The 11,978-nt window shown below is 40.3% G+C and overlaps 1 protein-coding gene across 4 annotated transcripts; it reads right to left on the bottom strand.

The window, feature by feature from the left end:
• Positions 1-4,776: 4,776 nt before the first annotated feature.
• LOC107556771 (ER membrane protein complex subunit 9-like) lies at positions 4,777-10,797 on the bottom strand. Of its 4 annotated transcripts, none has more exons than XM_016239977.1 (6): positions 10,107-10,186; positions 8,245-8,439; positions 5,715-5,791; positions 5,565-5,634; positions 5,388-5,482; positions 4,777-5,307 (listed from the first exon to the last, which is right to left on the bottom strand). In XM_016239977.1, the coding sequence occupies exons 2-6, from the start codon at positions 8,437-8,439 to the stop codon at positions 5,127-5,129; spliced, it is 618 nt and encodes a 205-aa protein (XP_016095463.1). In that variant the 5' UTR covers positions 10,107-10,186; the 3' UTR covers positions 4,777-5,126. The 4 variants fall into 4 exon arrangements, with proteins under 4 accessions (XP_016095463.1, XP_016095460.1, XP_016095462.1 ...); XM_016239974.1 differs by having other exon boundaries at positions 10,082-10,172; XM_016239976.1 differs by lacking the exon at positions 10,107-10,186 and adding an exon at positions 10,613-10,797 and having other exon boundaries at positions 4,778-5,307.
• Between the last annotated feature and the right edge of the window lie 1,181 nt (positions 10,798-11,978).

Below are 11,978 nucleotides of genomic sequence, written 5' to 3'. Positions count from 1 at the left end.
GCGCGCGCACGGCATCCGGTGCGTGAGGTGTGTACGCGCTCTGGCGTAGTTTACGTTAATGGGTGTGTTGATATCCAGCCGAAGAGCAATCAACCATAACTTCAGGCAAGCAGGCTCAGAAGTTGGGAATACGTGGAAACTCACGCCCGAATGAGTTCGCGCGAGAGAACGTAATCTTTTAGTTTTAAGTCGGTTTGAACAATCCGGATAAGCGCAAGTAAGTACCATTTTGATTAGCCGTCGTACCTACAATGACTGTGCACTGTGTAAATAATGAGTGATGTATATGCGCAAGAGATCACTTCCGGCGCTTGCGTAAACTACGCCAGAGCGCGTACACACCTCACGCACCAGATGCCTGCGCGCGCTCAAAGGCAGTTGGACATAAGGGCCTTTCGCACCGCAGGAACCTTTTCATAGTACCAGAACTAATTGTGGAACTACCCACTTTTCGGCGTGTTCGCACCGCCGGAACTGGGAGCGATTTTTAGTACCGGACTGCCTTTTTCGAGAACCAAATTAGCTCCTACTCCGGAGCAGGGTCTAACCAGCACAACTGGTACTAATCGTGACGTTAAGTAGGCATTGATTGGCCAAACACGTATGAAAACCCCCCCACCCGCCATGATTTAAAACGCCGCGTAAACATACTTTAAGCATGTCAACTTATTTCGCAAGAATGGAGAACAGCGATAGATGGACGGACGCTTAAGTGCAGGCACTTGTACCAAATGTAGCACTGCCAGTTGTCGTTGGAGATTCTTAGTCCTCCTTTCCGTTCTTTCAATCGCTTTACGTATACGTCGACATTCCATGTCCATTCTTGTGAAACCCGCGAGACACAACAAACACACTACTCCGATCACAGCGTCCTCCATCCTCCTGTTGTTAATGTTGTTCTTCTTTGTTTCTGTTGTTGAACGCCGCGCACAAATGACGTCGCTGTCGACCGGCTTACATCACTTCTTAGTACACACTGTCGGTGCGAATGCAACCCTTTAAATGGTACTGGGAAATAGTTCGCGCAAAATCGTCCCAGTACTTTAGTACCGTACGTTTAGTTCTGGAACTAAAGCGGTTCGAAAGGGCCTATAGTAGTGTATTAGAGGTAAAAAATTATATAAATACTGTTCGGTTTCTGGCACAAACCGATCTTTTCGTGTCTTATGACATCAATGTGTCGTCACGAGCTGCAGGGTTTAATTTCGATTTGTCTAACTGGATTGTTAATTTGGATACGTCTTGGATGCCCTGGGGGTAAGCAGATAAACATAAAATTTTCATTTTGGGGTGAACTATCCCTTTAACACAAGCTCAAGATATTCTCAAGCATTGTTCTATGGCACAACATTTTTCTGAATAACCTAGTCGTGATTTATTCTTTTATGTGTCATGCAAAAAGGTGTTTGATAACAAGTGGTTAGATGGGAATACAGAGGTTGTTGGGACATTGAAACTCTGCTCACTAGTCCGCATTTACAGCCTCATTTGTGTTTATAATTGTGCACTTGCAAACTATTCTAACTCAAAAGGGAATTAAAAAAAAAAAAAAAGACTAAGAATTGTTGAAAGATTAGAGATGGTGACACTGTAGTAGTCTTCTGATCGTACTGTAGTTTCTAGTTTGTTTATAGCCAATTGTATAGACACCAAAGTTCATAAAAGCTGTTTTCATTTGTGAAGATTATCATGATGAACAAAACATGTAAGAATCATGAACTTTTGCTGGCCACAAAAACAAATTTTATGCAATAATTCAAATGGAAACATCTTATTGGGTTTTTATCAAGGGAACCAGGGTGACGCTAACTTCCAGGTTGCCCTACAAAAAAAAACGTATAGCTGTCAGCGCTCTAAGGCAGTTTTGGATCATAACTGTGGAATCCTAAAGGCTAGTAACAATTTGTTTTTCCCCTGAATCCTTGAGTCAAGCCTTAACAAATATCCTACCAGTAATCTCAGATTACATTTCCGTCTTTAAAATTATTCAGCCATTTTGAATTTACTGAAAATCATACTTTTTCAAACTCCTCCTAGGCCCTTGATCTGATCTTCACCAAATTTTGCGCATAGTAGCTAGGGACAATGCTGGCAAAAAGTTATTGATTTTATCAAAGCGATTTAAGTCACAAATTGACTTGAATCTCCTGACTGCAATGTCCAAAGTTAACAAAACATGATATACATAGACCACAGGATATTCTGAGGACACAGGGGAGGCTACAACTACAAAGTCATAGTCATAATTTGTTAGGGATTTAGTGCCCTCCTGGAGGGTATTCCAGAAAGCAGGCTTAATTTATTGCGACAGTAACAATGAAGTGATTGAACTGCAATTTGATTAAACTAAACGTATTTGAGGCTATCGGTTACAAAACAACACTTTGGTTTTAGTTGAATCAACCCAATTTGTAACTCAAAGAGCAAATTCCAAACACCATTTTTGCTCCTGTGAAGGGGACGCCACACAAAGGGTCGTTCCAAATGAAAGTGAAATAGATTAAGAAAAAAAGATAACGTAATTTAAAGAATGCTATTAACCAAACCATTTCCGTGCCAGTTGACTTTCATTGCATGGACCAAAAAACAAAACACAGAAATGTTTCTAAATATATATATTTTTTATGTTCCACAGATGATAGTCAGTCATACAGGTTAGGAAATGCAAACGTCAGCAGTGCTGCAGTGGAAAAAAAGGATTCAGAACAGCAAATATAAGCTCCAGACAGACCTGAAGATTCACATATTGTAGGACACACCTCGCATGAATCATACACTCACACTACTCTGAGCTGATTTGCTCTCAGTTTGCTGAAAGGAATCATCTAAATTATTACAGGATTAAATTATTACGGATTAGCTCACAATAACCTTCATATAGTTAAAGTTGAATACTACACTGCTTCATGACGACATAAAATCTCATTAAACTTTTTTTTTCATATTAAGTCTGTAAAATGGAGAACCCAGTGTAATGACAGCACCTGAGGAACCATACGTAGTTTCATTACAGATTAATTTAAAGGTGGGGTATGTCTTTTTTCAAAAACCCTTTAGAAAACTGAGTCGGGCCGAGTACCAAAACAAACTTGTAGCCAATCAGCAGTAAGGGGCGTGTCTACTCAGGATGCGGAGGAGAGAGAGCGCTCAGTGCACCGGACGTACATTAGCCGAGCCAAGCGAGGACAGAAAGATAGAGCTGGCGGATTAAAAAAAAAAAAAAACAGAGGAAAATGTCTGCGGGAAAAAAAGGTTTACGATAAGGCAAGTAGGATCCCGTGTAAATATCGGATCAGCTTTCCAGTGCGATCAGATGCCGAGGTTGCTTTGTTTCTTCTCGATAGGTGAGTAACATTGGTTTCGCTTTTTTTCACAGAACTAATATATGCTGTTAAAACACACAGTACTACCAAAACACATTAGAACGGTATTACCATAGTAACACATTGCATTCACTTACTGATGACATCATACCTCGGCTGGCTGGCACAGCAGATTCCGCCATAATCATTGCCTGGGTTGCGTATGTATGTGTGGGGCGAAGCTATCAAAATAGGGGCGAGACCCTTTTAGGGTAGGGGCGTGTTTGTTTTGGTGATTTGAAATATCAACATTGGCTACCAGAAATCACTTACCCCACCTTTAATGTTTAGATCAGGGCTGTCCAAACTTTAGCTTCAACCCTAATTAAACATACCTGAACCAGCTAATCAAGCTCTTACTAGGCATAGAAACTTCCAGTCAGATGTGTTGAGGCAAGTTGGAGCTAAAATCTGCAGGACACCGGCCCTCCAGGACCGAGTTTGGACAGCCCTGGGTTAGATAGATGGATATATAGATCTTAAACCAGTGATCACCAACCTTTTTAGGCCCAAGATCCCTGACCTCGGTCTTTATGAAAGACAAGATCTACCTATTGAAGAATTGATAGAAAAAGACATCCCAGATTATACTTCAAATTTGAGGCCTTTTACTTAGTATTTTAATTAGTGATGCACCGATCATAGCGAATTCAGAATTTATTTTCTTTCTTTTTTTTTTAACTAGCAAATTGGATTCTGATACTGATTTTTAAGCAAATGCATTTATTGGCTATTTGCTTTATAACAAACAAACTGGCTTTAAACAAAAATATCTAGCCATTTGAAATTAGAGGCAACCACTGCATTTTAATCACGATCTGCACGGGCAGTTGTTTTTGATTTGATTTAGATTAATTTCAGGATTTAAAACAAAAACAGAATGGTCTGACTTTAGGTGTTATTTATTTATTTGCTACATAAAACATCTGCACGAAACAAAAACAGCAGGTCTGAATGAGACGCACTCTCTGACAGCAGGTGGCGCCTATGAACAAGGTTGCCAGGTTTTCGCAATAAAACTAGTCCAATCGTGTTTCGAGGGGAGGTTCCCCTGTAAAAATCGTATTGGGGGGGTAAAATACACGTTTTTCGGCGGGGATCTTCCAGTAAAATTCACATTCCAGGGGCTAAATATCACGTTATTGGGGTCACTTCAACCCGCGTACATGAACAACAACCTGCAGCAACAGTGTTAAAGTAGCCCAATACCACGGGAAAACCGCAGACTTGGCAACACTGCTTATGAACCGACTGCAATATAGCATTTCCTTGTTTACCGCTGTAAACAAAGCAGAGTTGCGCTTTATACGGAGAAGAAAATGCCATTGCCATCGAAACTTCTCAAGACAGTTCCCGTCAGTGATGCATTAATATAACCCCATAAATGTAATGCATTTTACAGTTTTTTTCGGGATCTACTGGGACAGTGATAAAGATCTACCAGTCGATCGCAATTGACGGGTTGGCGACCACTATCTTAAACTAACCAATTAATGACAGACCACCAAAGTGATCAAAGAAAAAATATGCTGCTTGTATTACGAGTCCCCCTCAATGTAAGTTTGTGTTTATTTTTAGGGTCAAAGAGGGTCAAAAAATCATACCAAACTAAAGAAGATGGTTCTTTTTGCATATATTGAGGACATCATGTATATCACACAAATGTGTCAAAATGAAATACGATACACTGAGTCAAATAATCTTAAAAACACAATTTTGAGAAAGGGGGGGGGACTATGACGTGAGCAGACTTGTTCTATATGGTTAAACATTTCCATTGGCTGGAGAGATCAGCTCCATGATCTTGGCATTGAGTTTCTGATTGGTCCAATCTTTTGTGATGTCATCCAAATGGCTGTCAAAGTCCACCAATAGTGCCTGATCACCAGAGCTGAACAGCTGATTAACTATGGCACAGGTTTCTTCCCACTGCCGAAGCATTATTCTAAAGAATACACATCATTCATTAATTGCACTGCAACATTTTCATCAACAAAGCTGCACATTTTTTGAGATTTGTCTTACGTGTGTTTGTCTTTGAGAGCCCAGCGGGCGTCTTTACGCTCATACATCACGATCGGGGGAACACGGCAGCCTGGAAACATCTTTTCTCCATCAATCTGAGGCATAAACATTTTTTCCATTAAAACAAAAGGACTTTTCCAATGAACTTTTGCACCAAGATGACCTTTTCTAAATTACCATAAGCAACACGGCATTGTTACACTGCTCGAAGATCTTCTCTGCAATCTTCAAAGCACATGGTGTAGGGCTGAAGAAAAAAAAAAAAGAAAAGTAAAACACAGAGAATAATAAGGAACTTGGGAATGATGAAAACAGATGGAGGAGTACCTGCTGTCTGAGACACAAGCATTGGCTTGATAATATCCCATAATCCTTTGATGTGTCTGTGAACACCAAGCGTCGACCTACAACAGGAAATATTGACATATTCTATAAAAGAAGCATTTAAATTTTACATTTAGCAGGGATATTTATCCAAAGAGACTTACAAATGAGGAATACAATGTCATGATGTTAATGCTGCTATAATAAAGATCATTCTATATTCAATTCTTTAAAAACACAGTCCCAGATTAAAAATGAATAATAAAAAATGTGTATATATATATATATAAATGCCTCATTCAAAAAAGAAAAATCAAAAACTTAAATATTGGATATTCATAAGAATATGTAAATCTACTTAAACCAAAAACATTAACTGAGATAATAATACACAAAATATATATTTAACTCAAATCCTATTTTCATATATATAATCATATATTATATCATTTATAACTCATAAATAATTTATAGAGTACTTTCTTTAAATGGCTGACTGAATTAAAATACTTTTAATTTCTGAGAAAGAAAAGAACAAGATTTAGATTCTATTGAAAGTCAGTCTTGAAATAATAAAAAATCTGTCAAAATTTGTCACTACCAAAACGAAGTTTTTGTATATTAACGTTTTGGTTTTGCCTGATTTAAAAAAAAATGTTTTTTGACAATTTATGATGAGCAAGTGAGACTGCATCCCTGTCCATCATTGCTGTATGAAGAGTAGCTGAATCCCATCATTTTGAAGATTCAATTCACTTCAAATATAGTAAATCCTAAATGTGTTTCACCTATTCTCATTGAAAAATGTTGCATCCATGACCCTTTTAAATCTTAAAGCTAATGACACAATGGTGTTCTTCTTATACACATTCACTATGTTTGAAGGTCTGCAATGAAAAATCATATCAGAAATAAAAATAATTTTCGATAAGTGGATGGCATTCGCTGGGTTAAGTGCAGCGTCATGCCAATTTTCCCACTGCAAATATTCATTAAAGCAGCACTATGTAAATTTTTCTGTGTTCAAAATTTGCAAAATGTATATAATGAGCGAGTACATCATGAATTCATCTTCCAAACCGCGTTTTTGTCTTATTCTGAATCACTACGGTACACTTAAAATAAGTACTTATATTTGGACTATTGTAGCCTGGTCAGGTCATCACCGCTGCGGAGTAACACATACCTGCGTGAATCGCCATAGACATAAACTTGGAGAAGTAGCTTCAGTTGGAATGTTCTTCCGCGGGATGCGTGCAGTTCTGTTTATTAACCACTAGAGCACCAAAAGTTACATATGGCGCTTTTCCACTGCGTGGTACGACTCGGCTCACGTTTCCACTGCAGTTTATTATCGCTTTAGAGTGGGCGGGATTATTCACATGTCATTATAGTTGCACCGCCTCTACTGCCGCGACTCCTGAAAAACTTTTTCATTCCACGTCGCCCCATCAAGCTCTTGCTGGATCCGCTCCTCTGCTATCAACAAGAGGAACGTCTGTACTTCCTCAACAGCCACTTTTTGGTTGTTAAAAAAAGGTGCGCTCGTTCAAAACAGTTGCGTTCGATCCTTCGCTGGCTGTGCTGATTTAAATCTAGCGCTTCTTTTGTGTTTGTGTCGCAAGTTCAGTGACGCAGGTAGTGACGATTCTCTCCGGCCAATCCGTGATCAGCAGAGTTTACACGTCACGTTTTGGTAACGGTACGGTTCACTTGTGGCGCTTTTCCACTGCACGGTACGGTTCACTTTTGTGGGGTTTTCCACTGGGTACAGTACCTGGTACTTTTTTAATACCACCTCGGTTGAGGTTCCAAGTGAACCGTACCGTTACCAAAACGTGACGTGTAAACTCTGCTGATCACGGATTGGCCGGAGAGAATCGTCACTAGCTTCATCACTGAACTTGCGACACAAACACAACAGAACCGCTAGATTTAAATCAGCACAGCCAGCGAAGGATCGAACGCAATACGTCATGCTCCACACTCCAGTCCAGTAGGTGGCGGAAATGCACCTTTTAAGTGGGTTTGCCAACCGCCATTAAAAAGAAAAGAAAAGAAGAAGAAGAAGGATCGAACGCAACTGTTTTGAACGAGCGCACCTTTTTTTAACAAGCAAAAAGTTTTGTTGTCTGTTGTGGAAGAACATACGTTCCTCTTGTTGATAGCAGAGGAGCGGATCCAGCGAGAGCTTAATGGGGCAATGCGGAATGAAAAATATTTTTTTAGGAGTCGTGGTAGTAGAGGCGGCGCAACTATAACGACGTGAATAATCCCGCCCTCTCTAAAGTGGTATTGAACTGCAGTGGAAACGCAAACCGTGCCGAGCCGAACCGTGCCGTACCGTACTGAGCCGTGCCGAGCCGAGTCGTACCACGCAGTGGAAAAGCGCCATTGGAACCCCAACTGAGGTGGTACTAAAAAAAAAGTACCAGGTACTGTACCCAGTGGAAAACCCCCCAAAAGTGAACCGTACCGAGCCGTACCATGCAGTGGAAAAGCACCATTAGCGCTGCTTTAAAGGCACACTTACCTGTGTAAGAGCGAGCTGTGTGATTGGAGCCAGAGACAAGTGCGTGTGGAGCAGCGGCACACAGTCTGTGATACATACATCTCCCCCTGCTGGACTGGAGGACAACAGCAGGCCATTCACACTGCAGCGAGGAAACTGACTTGCATGTAGGTACATTTTGGCGTAAGCCAGACAGGACAACTCCACCTCACCCATCTAAAAACAACCCATAGGGGGGAAAAAAAGGTCATAATTTTATCATTAGATGCTGTCTGGTCACAGTACTATAAATTGCAAGTAGTTGTGGTTATTCAGGTAATTTAAGGAATATTTTTGTGCATGTAAATACAGTCTTGTAAAAGGGCTGTAATGTCTTCTTGGACCTGGTACAGAAGAATCCATTGATCAATATTTTATCTTGGTGTTTCTGTTCATGTGTTTGAAGGTCATAAATATGTCGGATTGCAGATGAGCAGAAAAAGTCACATGACTGAAACAGATGAATGAGCAGTCCATATGATTAACTATAAATAATTAATTATATATTGTTGTTGCTCTCATCTTAGTTTTGACTGCTTTTATTGTCCTCATTTGTAATTCGCTTTGGATAAAAGCATCTGCTAAATGACTAAATGTAAATTTCAGAGTGTGTCTTACACAAAGTTGAACGAATCAAACTCTGTTTGCATGTTCTCTGTGTTGATATGGGTGTTCTGCAGGTAATCCGGCTTTACACCACAATCCAACGACATGAAGGATAGATGAAATTGGAGACACTAGATTGTCCCCATAAGGAGTGCGAGTGTCAATGTGTGTAATATAGCAGTGTTTCTCAACCAGGGGTCCGTGGACCCCTAGTGGTCCTTGACATAAGGCCAGGGGGTCCGTATAAAGTATGAATTTTTGTATATTTTGACATGACATGTTCCCATGAAAGAAAAATCCAATATAGCTGATGATATGGCCAAATACTGGACAAGTCAACTAACTTGAATTATACTTGACTGCATTTGGTCCTCACAAAGACACAAATGATACATAGATGAGTCAATTTTGTTCTGGGGGTCCTTGAGGATGGTTCTGAATTGGACTGGGGTCCAATACGCCAAAAGGTTGAGATTCACTGTAATATAGCCTATGTCTGTCTGTGCCCGCCCTGTGATGGACTGGCAATCTGTCCAGGGTGTTTCCCTGCCTTTGGCCCCAGATGCTCCAGCCCCCCTGCAACCCTACATTAGACACAAAGTTTGTTTGGAAGATGGCTGACAGGATGCAAAATGACTGAACATGCAAAGTCCAAGCTAATCAAAACAAACTGCCGACTAAATCAATCTAGGAAGGTTTCTTTCCAGATTTTGATACTGCAATCCTCAAAATCTATGGCCAGCAAAGGAATTATACCTGCTTATGAAAGCAGAAACCCATTAAACACTTCTCGTGTGTGAACGGCTTGTAGGATGCTCGACGTTCACACAGGTTGGTGCTCATAATTTCAAACGCCTTCATATCTTCTGAAGATAACACTTCATTTAAACAGGTAATGTCTTTAAATGAGCATATCGTGTGCTAAAGCTGACAGGGCTTCCAGCTGGATTTCAACCAAGTCTTTCCACACTATGAAGAAACGGGAGTACGGGATTTAATTCGCGTGATATGATAAACGATTGAGTGACAAATAACTGACGGGCGCAATACAACGTACATCTATGAAGCGTTGATCACAACCGCTGTATTCGTCATAAATCCGCAGAAGAATACACTTACCTTTGTGTGTTTTTGCTTTTTCAGTAATCAAATATGAAATCCCAATTATTTAATCAAACACATTAAAACAATAATATTTGACTGTGTACGTTACTTCATGAGAACGGAAGGAAACAGACATTGAGGATAACTGCAGCGTCCTTTTCTTCGTGACGCCACTGTCATCCTCGAGCATATGTGGACCGTTACTGCCGCCTGCAGGTCCTTACTGGAACATACCTCTAATCAATTGTTTTGGCTTTCTTCATCTTCTTCTTTATACCTGCTTATGAAAGCAGAAACCCATTAAACACTTCTCGTGTGTGAACGGCTTGTAGGATGCTCGACGTTCACACAGGTTGGTGCTCATAATTTCAAACGCCTTCATATCTTCTGAAGATAACACTTCATTTAAACAGGTAATGTCTTTAAATGAGCATATCGTGTGCTAAAGCTGACAGGGCTTCCAGCTGGATTTCAACCAAGTCTTTCCACACTATGAAGAAACGGGAGTACGGGATTTAATTCGCGTGATATGATAAACGATTGAGTGACAAATAACTGACGGGCGCAATACAACGTACATCTATGAAGCGTTGATCACAGCCGCTGTATTCGTCATAAATCCGCAGAAGAATACACTTACCTTTGTGTGTTTTTGCTTTTTCAGTAATCAAATATGAAATCCCAATTATTTAATCAAACACATTAAAACAATAATATTTGACTGTGTAAGTTACTTCATGAGAACGGAAGGAAACAGACATTGAGGATAACTGCAGCGTCCTTTTCTTCGTGACGCCACTGTCATCCTCGAGCATATGTGGACCGTTACTGCCGCCTGCAGGTCCTTAGTGGAACATACCTCTAATCAATTGTTTTGGCTTTCTTCATCTTCTTCTTTTTAGTGTTATGGCGGATTGCAACCATGACTTATCAGGTGCATACCGCCACCTACTGTATCGGAGTATGCAGCATGGATTATATGATATCTCGATGAATGCACTTTACATTATCAAAATATATATATTAATAATAATAAAAATAATTAATAAATCAATATCATAGCACTACTATCTAAATCAGGGGTGCCCAAACTCAGTCCTGGAGGGCCAGTGTCCTGCAGAGTTTAGCTCCAACACACCTGCTGGGAAGTTTCTAGTATGCCTAGTAAGAGCTTGATTAGCTGAATCAGGTGTGTTTAATTAGGGTTGGAGCTAAACTCTGCAGGACACCGGCCCTCCAGGACCGAGTTTGGGCACCCCTGATCTAAATCCTATAATAATCCTTCAGATATTCCACAACAGAATCCTGTGCATCTTTAACCCCTTCTTCTGTTGTTCCCAAAACACCCTCAAGGTTCCATTTTCTTCCTGCCTGGCTTATCTTTTGGTTTAATCTAATCCTCTCTTCTCTATACTTCCTACAATGTAACAATAAATGTTCTGCATTTTCTGTGATTTTACATTCCATACATTCATCTGATTTACCTTTACCTAACAAAAACAATGTTTTATTTAACCCTGTGTGGCCAAACCTCAGCCTTGTTAGAACTGACTCCTCCCTTCTATTCCTTCCATTCACACCCTGTGCGTTGATACATTTCTGCATACTATAATATTTCCTTCCACTATGCATGTCCCATCTGTCCTGCCATGTCTTCATCATTTCTTTTTTAATTATTGCCTTAGCTTTGTTTTGGCTTTGTTTCTGAACTATCCCTTTAACTTTTCAGGGTGGACAACCAATTCATATCCTGTGTTCAAAGTCTTTAAATTGCAACTCAGCAAATTACAATAAAAATAGTTGCAATCAATGTTAAAGGAATAGTTCACCCAGAAAATACCACGACTGAGGTGCCCTTGAGCAAGGCACCGAACCCCCAACTGCTCCCCGGGCGCCGCAGCATAAATGGCTGCCCACTGCTCAGGGTGTGTGTTCACTGTGTGTGTGTGTGTTCACTGCTGTGTGTGTGCACTTTGGATGGGTAAATGCAGAGCACTAATTCCAAG

Source organism: Sinocyclocheilus grahami, unplaced genomic scaffold, assembly GCF_001515645.1.
Source record: "Sinocyclocheilus grahami isolate Dianchi unplaced genomic scaffold, SAMN03320097.WGS_v1.1 scaffold578.1, whole genome shotgun sequence".
In the NCBI taxonomy this organism is placed as follows: Eukaryota; Metazoa; Chordata; class Actinopteri; order Cypriniformes; family Cyprinidae; genus Sinocyclocheilus; species Sinocyclocheilus grahami.
This window is presented reverse-complemented; position numbering and strand designations above follow the sequence as displayed.